Source organism: Pelmatolapia mariae, linkage group LG14 (genome assembly GCF_036321145.2).
Source record: "Pelmatolapia mariae isolate MD_Pm_ZW linkage group LG14, Pm_UMD_F_2, whole genome shotgun sequence".
Taxonomy (NCBI): Eukaryota; Metazoa; Chordata; class Actinopteri; order Cichliformes; family Cichlidae; genus Pelmatolapia; species Pelmatolapia mariae.
In genome coordinates, this window is record NC_086239.1 from 34,749,323 (window position 1) to 34,763,293 (window position 13,971).

General features: G+C 40.3%; 1 protein-coding gene across 2 annotated transcripts in view; it reads left to right on the top strand.

Moving 5' to 3' along the window:
• The window catches only part of nova2 (NOVA alternative splicing regulator 2), an 85,553-nt gene that overhangs the window by 54,965 nt on the left and 16,617 nt on the right, over positions 1-13,971 (top strand). For both annotated transcript variants that reach the window (XM_063493700.1, XM_063493701.1), the window contains one exon: positions 1,976-2,142. In XM_063493700.1, coding sequence (XP_063349770.1) covers positions 1,976-2,142 — 167 coding nt within the window. The remainder of the gene's footprint in view (positions 1-1,975; positions 2,143-13,971) is intronic.

Sequence of the window (13,971 nt, forward strand, 5' to 3'; positions counted from 1 at the left end):
ATAAGAGCAGATCCTACTAAGTACTGGACTCAAGGGGGGAGGGGGAAAGAGAGAGATGAGAGAGGGTGAAGAAATAGGGATAAAGAAAGGGAGATATAGTGAGTTGATGAGGGATGGAGGAAGAGAGTGAGGAAGGAAGTGTTTGTGAGGACAAAAAAAAGTAGAAAAAAGAGGAGAGAGTGATAGTAAATAGATAGAAAGAAAGAGATTTAGTTTCAGTGCGTTGTTAAAGTACAGCCAGTCTGAGAGGCTTTGCATTGGCCTAGATTCTCCTCTGTGTCTGTCTGCCCTTCTCTCTGCATACAGCATGTATTATAGCAATTGTATGCATTTTCATTAGGCAGAAACTTATCTGATTTTCATTGTTGTGCTCCTCCATCACATTGCTATGAGGTCATCTTGTGCCCCATGGAGCTTGAGTTCCAGTTTAATAAAAGTTTTTGCTTGCATTATATTATCAGATTTCATTACAAAAAAGAAGAAAAAGTCATATAGAATTTGTGTTTTTTGTCCGGTCTTATTAATCATCATAATCTTACGCATTGACTCCTCTTTTATTACATCAAGAAACAATATAGTGAAGAGGTAATTCAGTACAGGCTTTTCAATTTAATTTACACTTTAAAATTGCGTTACGGTAATAATGTCCATGACATTAATCCTGAACTGATGTGCTTTGTGATTCTGTCAAAAGCCATCTAAGTGGGTTTTTTTGTATATTATTACAAATTCTGCAGTTAATCTTTAGCAGATGCAAACGTCATTAAACTGAAGCTAAAAGCTGCATTTTGATTTTCTTCTCCTGCTGAAGTAGTGGAGGGCGAATCCCCCGTGCATCCACAGCTTTGCGTGATGTACTTTGTCCAGCTTATTTGGAGCCGATGCAGTTTTAATGCACACACACACACACGTGGTGTACACACTGAAGCAGAAGCTTGGAAATTATTACAGCATGTTTGATTTTTTTCTTGTGCCCTGGGGATTAATTTCCTGATTGGACGAAATCCTGGAAACAGACATAAACTGAGCGATGCCGATATGTTCAGAAGAAGGAGAGAGGAAATATGAACCCTGATGTTTTCTGTGAGGTGAAGAATATCATGTTTTACTAGCTTTCGTGGACACTGCGGCTAATTAGCTTTGACTCCGAACAGCTTTCTCTCTCCCTGGCAATTATACAAATGCACGATGTATTAAATCAATACTTTCATTTGTTATTTGTGTAATTACAAGTTTGTAATTAGGTTTTCTGTTGTTTTTTTTTTAACAGCACCTACACAAAGTTCATTTTTCTCCACTTCGATCTTTTGTTCTATTTCTTGATAGCTCTGTGTTTTCACCCCCTCTCTCTTTGTTGCTGTTTCCCGCTGCTGCAGTGTTATTTCCCAGTGGGGATCATTACAGTTTCCTGCTATCTTTTCTTATCTCACAGTTGTTATTTTTTGAATAGAAGCATGTGCCATGGCTGGTTTTATTTCCATTCGGCAGCATAAAGAAAGAAAGATGAAAACAGAAAATTCTGAACGTTCAAGTTAAACTGAGAGAGCTGCGTTACATCAAACCTCTACCTGCTCTCTGTGCTTTCCCACCAAGCTGCAGAAACCTTTTTGAAATGCTGAGAAAAAAGCTGGGATACAGTCAGTCATAATTTCAAAAAGATCTTGTAAATATAGGAATCACATTGATAGAAATAACTGCTGACTAAATTATAAGGATTGCCGTCTTCTTCTGCATGTTTCTTGCAGTAGCGCTCAGCTGTGGTGTGCTGCTGCCACCCTGCTTTACAGGCTTGCACAGCACGCTGATTCATAAAAGTACTCAAGAGATTAAAAGTACTCATCTGAATGGTTTCATATCGTGACAAGTGATGATTATTATTTATCTTTGCTTGAAATGGTAATCACGATACCACTAGCCACCAGTTTAAGCTCACACACTGACCCATCTGTGTGTGTGTTTGTGTGTGTTTGTGTAGGCACAACAGAGCGTGTGTGTCTGATCCAGGGGACTGTGGAGGCACTGAATGGTGTCCATGACTTCATCGCTGAGAAGGTGAGGGAGATGCCTCAGAGCACCCAGAAGACAGAGCCGGTGAGCATCCTGCAGCCGCAGACCACCGTCAACCCGGATCGAGTCAAACAGGTCAGTCTCATTATAGGATCCAAGGAAAGCCCATAAAATACTAATGTTCCTGAATTCTTGTTTTGTTTTAAATAACTGTTTATTAGTTGTGTTTGTGTGTGAGGCGGCTGGGTGTGTAAGGTAGGGAGGAGACAAAGTGGTTCCCTTGGTTTTCTCTGGAAAGGCGAACTGTGTGTGTTTCTGTGTATGGGCTATGATTTTCTGCCTGAGTAAAGTTGAATGAGGCACAACATGAGGAAAACAATGATGGCAATACAGATATGTACACACACAAGGGAGGAGGAGAGAGAGCGAGGGAGCAGAGAAAGTAAGATTAGAAGGAAATATTTATAAAAAGGTGGAAAGATCAAAAAGAGAGTGAATTAGATGAGATTTGTTGTAATATGCGAACATATAACAGGCTGTAGTTTATGGGACATGAACAAGAACATGTGACATGAACTGCAGGCCTGCCCACCACGCACACACACACACACACACATGCTGACTATGCCAAATCCCTAAATAATCATCCCAACAGGAAATGACTTCCCGCTAAGGGAGGAAGTGTGAGCGAGTATCCAGATCACTCTCTCTCTCTCTCTCTCTCTCTGTCACACACACACACACACACACACACACACACACACACACACACACACACAAACACACATATATACAGTGTGGACATGACTTATAGCTAATCTTACTGGGTAAATTTCGGGTTCTTACCTCTTACTGTGTGTGTTGTTATATTTTCATAATATTAATTGGCAAAAGAATAAAAGTACTGGGTGCAATCTTTAAATCTAGATGTTTCCAGTTTGACACAGGTATATAAAACCAAGCACCTAGCTATGCATTCTACCTTTATAAACATGTGTGAAAGAATGGGTCATTTTAAAGAGCTCACTGAATTTACAACAGGCAATTTAATAGGAAGCCACCTTGCAGCAATCAGTGTGAAATTCCTTCCCATCTAAATATTCTGTGATTAATTGTAAGTGGTGTTACTGCAAAGTGGAAGCCACAGCAACTCGGCCACAAAGTGGTAAACCACTTAAGGTTACAGAGTGGATTAACCAAGTGCAGAAACGTCACCAGCGCTCTGCTGAATCTGTAACTGCAGAGCTCCAAATCTCCTCTAGCATTAACATCAGCACAAAAACTGTGCGCCAGGAGCTTCGTGGCATGGGTTTCCATGACCAAGCAGATCCTCTAGGTGTAATGCGCAGGTAGCTCAGTACTTCTGTCCATACAGCATATCTGCCATGAAATAATTATGAGGACTATAGCTATAAACATGTTCATAACCACAGTTATACAGATGCTAAGCCCCTGGACTTTGGACAGAGATGCATCAAAGGCTTTAACTTTATTTGTGACAGTAGAAAGAAACTGTCCATCCACTGAAATCCAGATATGAGAAGACATTTCTAATATAACTTTTGATCACAATGCATCAGTCTTCATCAAACACATTGCGGTTGATTATTAGGTTAGTGCATTAAAAGCAGGACTGTGGTTTTAGCACATACACCGCTGTTATCGCCCCACACTATATTGTCTGGAACAGCACTCAATAGTCAGAAGCAGCACAAGTGTCACCATTTCACTAAGTTGTTGTTTGCCCAGAAACTCTGAGTTCAGTGCTTCGCACAGACTCAGTCCACTGCTGATCGCACAACTAAATGTGCGTGCCAATACCAGCTGTGTAATGGAGGACAATTAGGGTGGCCACATTGATTATGATCCTAATCTGTTTAAGTGATTATCATCATTCTCTCTTCATGATTGGTCTCATTGATTAGTCAAGTCTGGCATTGTTTCCATCTATTGACTCTTCAGGCTTGCCAGACAGTGCATTCAGCCATGCCTGTTGGCACTCACACACACACACACACACACACACACACAATGCACTAGACACTAAAAAGTGTAAACTATACTTAAAAGGCTGTTAAAGCAACCACACATTAAAAAAAAAAACAAATCGAAATGTATTATATGTGCTGCAGAGTGAAAAAGTATTTTTGTGCCAGAACTTTCTATTTTTCTTCTTCTGCTGCTCTCAGTCTGGGTGTTGCATTAGAGTTGCGTACATTTTCCCTCGTTGTTTGCGATTTCTCATCCTCTGTCATGAGCAGAATTTGGGGGCTGGGGAGGGGAAGGAGCGCTACGCCTTTATAGTTTTGAATAATTACAGTTATCAGACTTTTATACACACAGACACACAACAAAGCCCTCAGAGATGGTGTTTTCGCAGAGTGAACAATTCTGAGGTGCCGTTATAAAGAGAGTTTTATGCATAATTAATCAATTCTGGGTACACACACACTCATACAGAGAATTCTCGAGCCCACACATACCCAGCAGAGTTGAACTCAAATGGGCAAATTGTTCAAAAAGGCTGCTGCGTTTTAAAAGCTGCTGCATGCAGATAACGATGCTGAAGCGCATTAGCACATCTGGTGTTTTGTTTCCCTGTGTCTGAAAAGTTAATTTCATCATTTTAACATATGTAGTGCTGGAAAGGCATATTATACGTCCGAAAGTATGCGCCACCCGAGGGTCGTGGTACCTATCTCCTTCCATCCCATTCAGTTAGGAGAGCATAAGTGAGTGAGCCACTGACGCTGGCCGATAAGACTTGGCTTGTAGTCGGTGCAGCAGTTCAGGAAACTGACAGATGGTCTTACGGCCTGTTAAGTTTTTCCACACCAAACTCAGGTTTCCGTGGCCAGGCAACCATTGCAGGCTCCAGGGAAGTTATTGGGTGAGAAATGGCAAATTATAATTTCTCCACTTCAGTTTTTGCACAGATTGTAGGCGGTTTTGTTACTATTGGACTGACCAAGGTTAGCTGCTTCCAGTTTCCAATCTGAATTATTTATTTAACTCAAGTGTCCTTCTTTCCCTCCGTATACAGTTAGTGTATATGTCCAATTTGCCGCTTATGCATCATGAGCCTGAGCCGGAGGCTGACCGACAGCTGGGTAATGCTATTTTGGATGATACGAGCAGCCAAAGGGAGACAGGCAGGCTAATAGCTGTTGATATTTAGATACTTATAATAGAGGGTGAATCCCCTGTTGCTCTTTAGGCTATTTATACCATGTTAGAGAGGCAATCAAATGGACTTGGGCAGCATTTGACAATGCACAGATAAAAGACATGTTCTCACACATAGAAGGAGAACACCCTCACTAAAATAGCCTCTTCGGCCATGCCGGATACTCACTGTAAATAAAGAAAAAGTTGAGAAAACTCATAACATGTAAGCAACTTGGTTGATTGGCTGTTTCAATTTTCTCAACTTTTGCTTTTGTCTGTGCTACGATTTAGTTCTGGTAATTAGAATTTTCTTTTTCGACAAATTACGATATTTCTGTGAGGTTAATAAAACTTTTGGTTTGGCACAGTCCTTTTTCACCAGACTCCCTTCCTGACACAAATCTCCCATTTACCCAGGATTGGCAGCAGCAGTGGGATTACGCTAGCTTGTGATCCCCACGGCACAATGTTGGGGTTTGTGTTTCCTCCTGGCTGCAAACTGGGGATCTTTTGTGTGTTAGGCAAACACGCTAACTCCTACGCTATTGAAATTTTGCACATTTTACACATTAACCCCTCAGGGATATCTGGTATGTCTATGTTGCTATCCTATAACACTAAAATAAAAATGAAGAGGACACACAATGTTATCTCAAACATTATGTGTTTCTATAATGTAAGGGTAAAAACATTTGTCTAATAAGCAAAAGGTTTCTTGTTCTACCTCGTGGCTTACAGGTGCGATCACAAGCTAGTGTAGTATCACTGCTGGTCTCAAGTCCAGATAATTGGGAGGATTACATGTGGTGTAAAAATCAAACAAAAGTTGAACAGTGTATCTTAGTTTCTGTCTTTAAAACTGAAAAAAAAATCAAAGAAAAATACTCAGAAATGTAACATGGAAGATAGTTTGTCAGCGATGAGTAACCAAACACACTACACTACACAGCCATACATAAATACACACAAATGCAATGTTGTCCTTAGTAAGATGAGACCTCTTGGTAGATCCTCACAGCATTTTAAAAGCGTGGCTGTCATTGTGCAAACACTTGTCCAACCCATTGTAGACAAACCTGCTGAATGTATCTCATTTACAAACACACTCATACACATGTGCCTCTGAAAGATGACTTGGCGCCCCGTGTAGTGCGGCCGCCGATTGTGTCGACTATTCTGGTTTTGGATAAAATGTCCTCTTCTCCTTCTTCTTGTCGAGGCCGCGGCTGTTGTAGCATTTGCTGTTGGCATTTACTGTTTGACCCCATAGGACTGGCTGGCACAGAAAAAAGAGGGGAGCAGCGTGAGAATTTGAGATATCCGAAGGGTGTCTGTGGGAGGAAAGGAGGAAAAATGTCGGAACAAAAGACTGGGTCAAAGAGGGAAAACAAAAAAAGTGTGAAAGGAGATGACATAAAGATAGATCGAGAAAGGGAGAAGACAAACAGAGCCAAAAGTGCTAGCCTGACTGGCCGAGTGGGTGACTGAAAGCTGGAAGCAGATCTGAACTCTTGTTAGCCGACAGCTGCAGAGTGACAGAGAGATTCAGTGGAAGAAGCAGCTGCTGATAGAAAGAAAAACAGAGCAACAAGAACACCGACAGACAGCACGCCGCACTTCAAGGCCGCATAACGGGACGACAGACCGGGGAGGAAGTGATTTATGAGCTGGGTGAATTCTTTTAATGAGGTCTGAAGTGATGTACAGATGAAGAGAATTTATTGAAGGATTTCATTACCTTTATTATTCATTGCTTGCCTTTGTTTACACCTCCAACTGCACTCTTGTAAAACACCACCATGCCCCTCTTCACACTGTGGCACGCGCTAATGTTACGATGGACAGTGTTGATCCAACTTTAAATAGTCATAGATTGTGAGTGCTCTCAACAATCACTCATATATGTTGATGCACAAATATTAAACAAGTGAGTTTTTTTTTTTTAACTTTAACCCACATTAGAAAATGTATCTCATTAGATAAAGTTGGAGTTTCATAGATTACGTTGATCCATTAAGCAAAATCAAGGAAATTTCTCCTATTTGAAAAACAAAAGTTTGAGTCATAAGCAACTATTTCCTCCCAGTACAACACAGTTAGGAGATTAGCTCCTCTGCCTTAATGTGCTGTATCTCCAATCACACTTCCACTTGCTATTTTCATTGCATAAAGTGCACTAACAGTGAAAAGTATTGCTAGATGAAGTACATCCAGATGTGTGTGCACATAATTCCCAAACAGTTAAGTGTTTGGGAATTATACACTTCTCACCCTGTGTGGTTTCTGTGCAGAAGGTGGCTTAGTATCAATCAATTTTTAAGCTAATAGGAGGAAGCCATGCTTTTAGCTAGCATTCTGTCACTGATGCTAGCCACACGTTGGTGACTATGGCAGAATTACATCAGGGATTAAATCTACTGTAAGAGTGTTGAAGGACTGTTTAGTGTTCATGTTTATATTTTGAATGAAGATGAATTACTCAGACGCTTGACAAGTTGTCATGTTGTGAAACTAAAGTAGCTAGCTAGCATCACAGCTGCAGTCAAATGCTGCAGTGGTCATTACTAGTAAACACAGTTTACTGTCTTAGATTTAAAACATCATTACTCTGTCAAAATTCAGCCACCACACTAGCAAGTAGGTATATTGTATATAGTCTACCACATGGAAGAGTATTAATTGAAGTATCTGACCTGAGACACAGTACTGGTCGGGTAGCTTAATTTATCCACTTGATTAATTTAATCATTCTTTTATATCAAAATGCATAATATTCTGCTTTATGCAACTGTAACTTTAGTGTTAGACTTAGAGCTGTAAGATGGGTGGGCTTAGATCACAGTGATCTAAATGAAAGGCCATATGCATGTCTCCTCTCGCTGCTACAAGGGCAGTTCATCTGTAAAAGATCATAAGGACAGTGTGTGATAATCTGTGGGGGGATATTGCCCAGAAGGAAAATATGATCCGAGCATTATATAAACGCTCAGATCCACTGAGCATTTATGTAATGTGCCCTCCAAGCAGAGTAGAAAGTAATATCATAACAACTACAGGTCTGTGGAGTCTGCAAGGGATTAGAATTTACCCATCCACCCACCCATCCATCCATTTTCTTAACCACGTATCCAGTTAAGGGTTGAAGCAAGCCATAATAAATACTTTATTTATGACCCATTTAAAAGAATCACTATTGCCATCCCCACTTACACATGTTGGTCACTTTTAGGCAGGTAGATTTGTGAAGGTGGCAACACAGCTCGGGTGTGTTTGTTCTATTTGCTCCACTCACAATGTGGTTCTAACAGTCTCTCACATTTTGTCGTTTTGCTAAAATTATAACTTGTGGGAGATGACGTTTTAGATTACCAGCAGTTACCTCCTCTTTTTATGTGCATTATTGATTCACTCTTCACACAAATGCCTTCCTATGCAGACGAATGTAAACATCAGTGATTGTTTAAAGGCAAAGCACCCTGGAGACTCCCCAGACTGTGTTTGTGGGCGATGTAGTAAAGCACCACCTACTTCATATGGCCAGTAAAGCATGCCCTCTCCCCTGTTACTGTTGCATTATGCTGTTTAGATATAAGCAGCCGTGTCGGAGCTGTGTCCCCTGTGAGATCATCTGCAAATGGTCTGTGGTTTTGTTGTGGTATTTTTCTGGGGCTATTTTAGGACCAAGCTGGCCTTTATTCAGACTGAAAACAGCAGCAGCCTTTTAACATTGTTACGCTGTAATAACAGCAGCGCTAAAGAGTGAACAGACACACACGCACATGCCTCTACTCGCATCAGCTCCAGTGTTTCCCAGCAGCCACTTTGTTTGGTCATTTCCTGTGATCTCTCACCTCCTTCGCGAACACCTGTTTCCTACTTCCTGTTATTGCTGGCCTGCACAGGAAGTGTGCCGTGAATGCGAGGAAAACATGGAAGGCCCCTGGCTCACTTTGAGTCAGATGATAGAGGTGGAGTGTAAGACTCGCAGCTTAGTTGGCAAGAAAGGAACAATTCAGCTTCAGCCAAACGATGAGTCAAACACGCCAACAGTTAGAAAAAGTTCTGTGTTGTTGCTGCTGATCAGTGAATGAGTGCACCCGGGATTTTGGCATTATAGGATCGGCCGATCATTTCATCACAAAAGGCTGACCACTCTGTTGGCTACCATGAATGGCAAAAGCATTGTGATCATAAATTACTGTGCTTACATTTTATTGTACATGTTGACATATGCACACATTTACTGTTGGTTACTAGATTTTAACCTTGCACTGTTGCACCATTGCATTATTATCCTGACACACACTTCAAACAGGACTGCATCCCCAGTATATTATACGCTTTGCTACTGTTGATTTAGATTGATTTAGATTTAGATTGATTTAGATTTAGTATATGTTGTTTTGTTGATTGTTGTGTATCATCCTGGTACATTGTAGTGAATGCTGTGTGTGTGGTGTTCTTAAGCTGCTGGAACCTTGAATTTCCCCTTGGGGATTAATAAAGTATCTATCTATCTATCCATCTATCTAAAGTGGCGTAAACAGACTCCTGCTCCACAAGATCACATTCTTATTTTGTCAGTTAACTTTTTATAAGATTCATTTTTAGCCCTTAAGGTTTTGCCTGAATCTATTATTAATTCCTCTGGTAACAAACAAAATGCTTTCATTTTTGTGTACTTCTGCAGGAATTGTTTAGCTTAGGAACTCAACTCGACCAGTTAGTGGAAAATGTAATGTAAGTATTTTGTACCTTGGAGGACGTGATTTACCTCAACAGCCTTTTCCCCATGGTTATCAGTGACTGCCCCACCCCTGAAAATAATTTGTGCAAGCTGTTGTTACTGTTTATAGGTGCATTTCAAAGTTAAGCAGCCTCTAGTGGCTGTGTGAATAAGTGCATATAAATATGTGCTGCTTCCATTGCATTTAGATATGTTTAACATTGTAAAAGGTTCTATTTTTAACCGAACTATGACTTTGTGCTTAAACAAAGACAAAAAGAGAAAACAAAGAGAAGCAAATTCAAGTTTTATGGTTAAAATTTGCTCGTGTTAAACAGACTTTTTCATTGGTTATTTCAGATATTAGGAACAAACCACTTGGCGAGGTGAGTTGGTTCCTAGGTTTCATTTCAGAGATGTTTAAATCCAGGCTCCCCAAAACCCTCCACTGTAGTAAGATGGGGATCGATGTAGGTGTCCCAGATAAGAGGCAGTCGATGTATTCATGTAGGCTGTTAATATATAAAAAATATCTGTCATAGCCTTAGTTTAGGGCTAAATTCAGTCAAAATTCAAGGTGCAGATGTTTTACGCAGGATTTTACACTCTGCGATTTGCTTTCTTACATAACATTTTATCCGTTTTTTTTCTCCCGTCAGTCCTGTAATCTGCAACGTCTGCCTCGCTGCCGAGTCAGCGCGATTACAGGCGCACTCTCTATTTTTCTGTCTCGCTTATCTGCTCCAAAGACAGATGATTGTCTGTGTTTTATTATCTCAGCCCGAAATTCACATTGTACTTCACGGTGTAGACCACACACACACACAGAGAATTATCAAGTTAGGGTGTGATGTCATTCATTCCTCAGACATATGTGTGTGAATTGATTAAAAAAAGAAAGATGAAGCTTTTTAATAGGTGTGATGTGCTTGCAAAGGAAATATCTCACACATGGAGAAAAGAAGAGAAGGAGGCTTTGTAATGAGGTTGATCTCCCCGTCTCATGTTTTGTCATCTGATTGGTCCGCACACAAACAGACTTGTGGTTTCTCCCCATTTAAAACAATGTTTTTCATTTTCTACATTATCTATAAGTAGTTGGTGGTTTAGTTCACTTTCTGTTCAGCGATAGATGACTGCTGCCAAATCTTTATTATTGATCAGGTCGGTGTTTTTATTGTTTATCTGTGATCAAGACGCATCCAAAATGTAAACAAGAGGCTTTAATTCTCTAACATGAACTTTAGAAATATCATACTCTTAGAAAAAATAACACAGGTGGAGAGCATATTGCAAACTCATGTGCTAGAATTAAATAAAACATTTTGAAATATATGAAAAACTTAAGTAGACAGTTTTGTTTTATTAATGCAAAAGAATAACAGCACACAGTGTTGATGCTTTGGATTTTGCAGCATCTGTTTTATGACTAAAATTGCACATCAGTAATTCTGCATTATACCTGTTTTGAAGGACAGGATGACAGCCAGGAATAATCCTCCTGCTGCTCAGAGACTCCCTTTAAATCCCCTGAAATAAGTCAAAAGCTCCCTTGTCATGACACCCACCCGAAAAGCTTAAAAACATATTAAAAAGACCACATCGGTACATTTTGTATCTACCTTTTTTTAACGCGTTGCATTTAAATGTAAGCAAATGGAAATATTTTCAATTTGGTGACCTAACATGCAGTGGGTTTGGCGAATAAAGAAAAAATGATGCTTAAAACTAACCCACAAAAACGCTTAATGTCCTTGAAGCAGCTTTATTTTTCTAAAAGCAAGAAAATGTATTGTAATTTTACGTTGCGCACATATTCCCTCTGCGCTCGCACTTGTGATGGCAGCTTCTCGGGAGAGAAACCCTCATCATGGAGCAAGAACAAGACCTGAGGTCTTTGAAAGTTAGATGATGTGGTATACGAGCTATAAATTCATGTGCGTGGGTATGTATAGGAGTCTGTTCTGTATATGCGTCCAAGTTAACATCATGTTCGCTTGCTGTTGGTCATTGTAGCCCAGCTCTTCTGTCATTCTGTTATTTTTAACCTCTAAGGGGGTTTCTGTGCTCCTGGGAGAGCCAGAGAATGAAAGAAGAAAGATGGTGAGAGCGGTGGAAAAAGAGGGATGACACAGGGAGAGAGAGGTGACTAAGCCTGTGGATCAGTAGGAGGCAGATTAAACTAAAGTCCCCTGCTTAAGACTTCAAAGTTCAAACTGCAGCAGCCTCAACAGTTGTTCGCCGTCCGCTCACTTTGCGTGTTTGTGCGCGTGCGCTCATGGGAGATCGCCGAGAACATGCGTGTTTTGTTTTGTTTGTGTGTGCTTGCCTGTCCTTGTTTTTCTCACATGGATATGGATGAAACTGTGAATCGGTGCATGGTGTGTGTGTGTGTGTTCATGTTAGCATCCACTGATGACACTGACAAATGGCCTTGTGACCTGGATGGAATGCAACACAACGTTTGTAACACAATGTCATCATTAGGGGGTGGCGGCTCTAAAATTGACAATCCTAAATTTTAAGAAGGAACAGGGTGCCAAAATCAGGTAGAGGTTGTGTTGCATTCATAAATGGCATTTGGATATTTTCAGTCAGAAGTAAACAGAAAGGATAAATGCAAGTGAATTCTTGCAGGGATTTGGATAAATGTACATGTGAAAAGCAGGCGTGCTATTAGATGTTTCTTAATCCTCAGTTGATTTTTCTGTTCCCTGAGTTGTGTTGGTGCACAAGTAAAAGTCTCAAATAAACAATGCAACCCTGATTTTTCTAAATAAACTTGCAAAGAGTTTGTTTTCGGCTAATCAGAATGGGAACAAGAGCCTCTTACATCTCAGGAGATTCCAGAGAAACCATTTTGCAGATTTGGTGTTTCATGAAATTTGAACACACACAGGAGGGAATGACTCGAGAAAGGCAGCTGGCCGTAAAAGCTGCGTGTTAATATGTCTGCACATCAAGGTCAAACCCTAACAAGCTACTGCAACGTGCAGTGTCTGTGTGCGTACATGTGCCTGCCCTAGTCGTTAAGTTTGCTCGTGAAATGAAGCATCGCTCTCTCGGATCGTTACGCTTCGGTGATCCCGGCACCCCTGTTAGCTTATCACTTTTACTTGTCTATGCGAGACAAAAAACAAATACGTACACACATTTGTTGATACACAAAGTGAAGTGACACGTTTTGATTGATGAAGCAAAGCAAAGCGTTTGTCTCCTTCAGCCTGCCTGCTTAAACACGAGGACGTGGAGACAAGTGGACCATATCGCAACAAGCAAGAACATCTTTGTAGGGCGTTTAATTATAGTCTGTCAACGTTTCATTAATCTTCTACATTTTAACAGATTTATTAAAGCACCTAGTAGCTACAAAGGTTCCTTCTGGATATAATCACAGTAATATAATATGTTTTATGACAGATCTTGGTAATTATTTGTCCATATATTAAATGTCAAATGTTTGCGAGCTCTTCAGTCAGTGTCATTCACCGCTGATGTTTTCTGCAGCACCATCAGCAGATACAAAATACTGAAGGATTCAGTTTAGTGTTTTCTTCTATGTCTTCTACTTTATAATTTATTTTTAATTGTACAGTTATTTGGTTATTTGTACATTAGGTTGGAGACTTATTTCCTGTAACAGATATCCATTGAACATCCAGTGAGTAATGTATAAGGTTTATTGGAGTTTATTGCTTAAAAGCATGAAGAGCACAAGTAGAAGCAGATGATGAAAGTACAGCCGTACTCGAGGGGTTATTTCTTTGAGTGATGATGTATGGAAGCCCGTTTCCGCCACAAAAAAAAGTATCCATAACTCGAAATTTTGAGAAATTTTACTTGAAATTTTGAGTTAGCGCTGCCAATCAGTAATCTACGTGAATTACGTCATTTTCTTGTTACCGGGAAGGATATGGCACAGCGGAATGCGCACTCAAAACCGGATCTTGAGCTACCAATGTATAGCAACAAATTGGCGCTTTCGAAAGTACATTTGCTGATAGTAACACCACGTGACTCAGCTAATAACGCAAAGGATTTCATCATTTGTGAAGCCACGCTGAAAATAC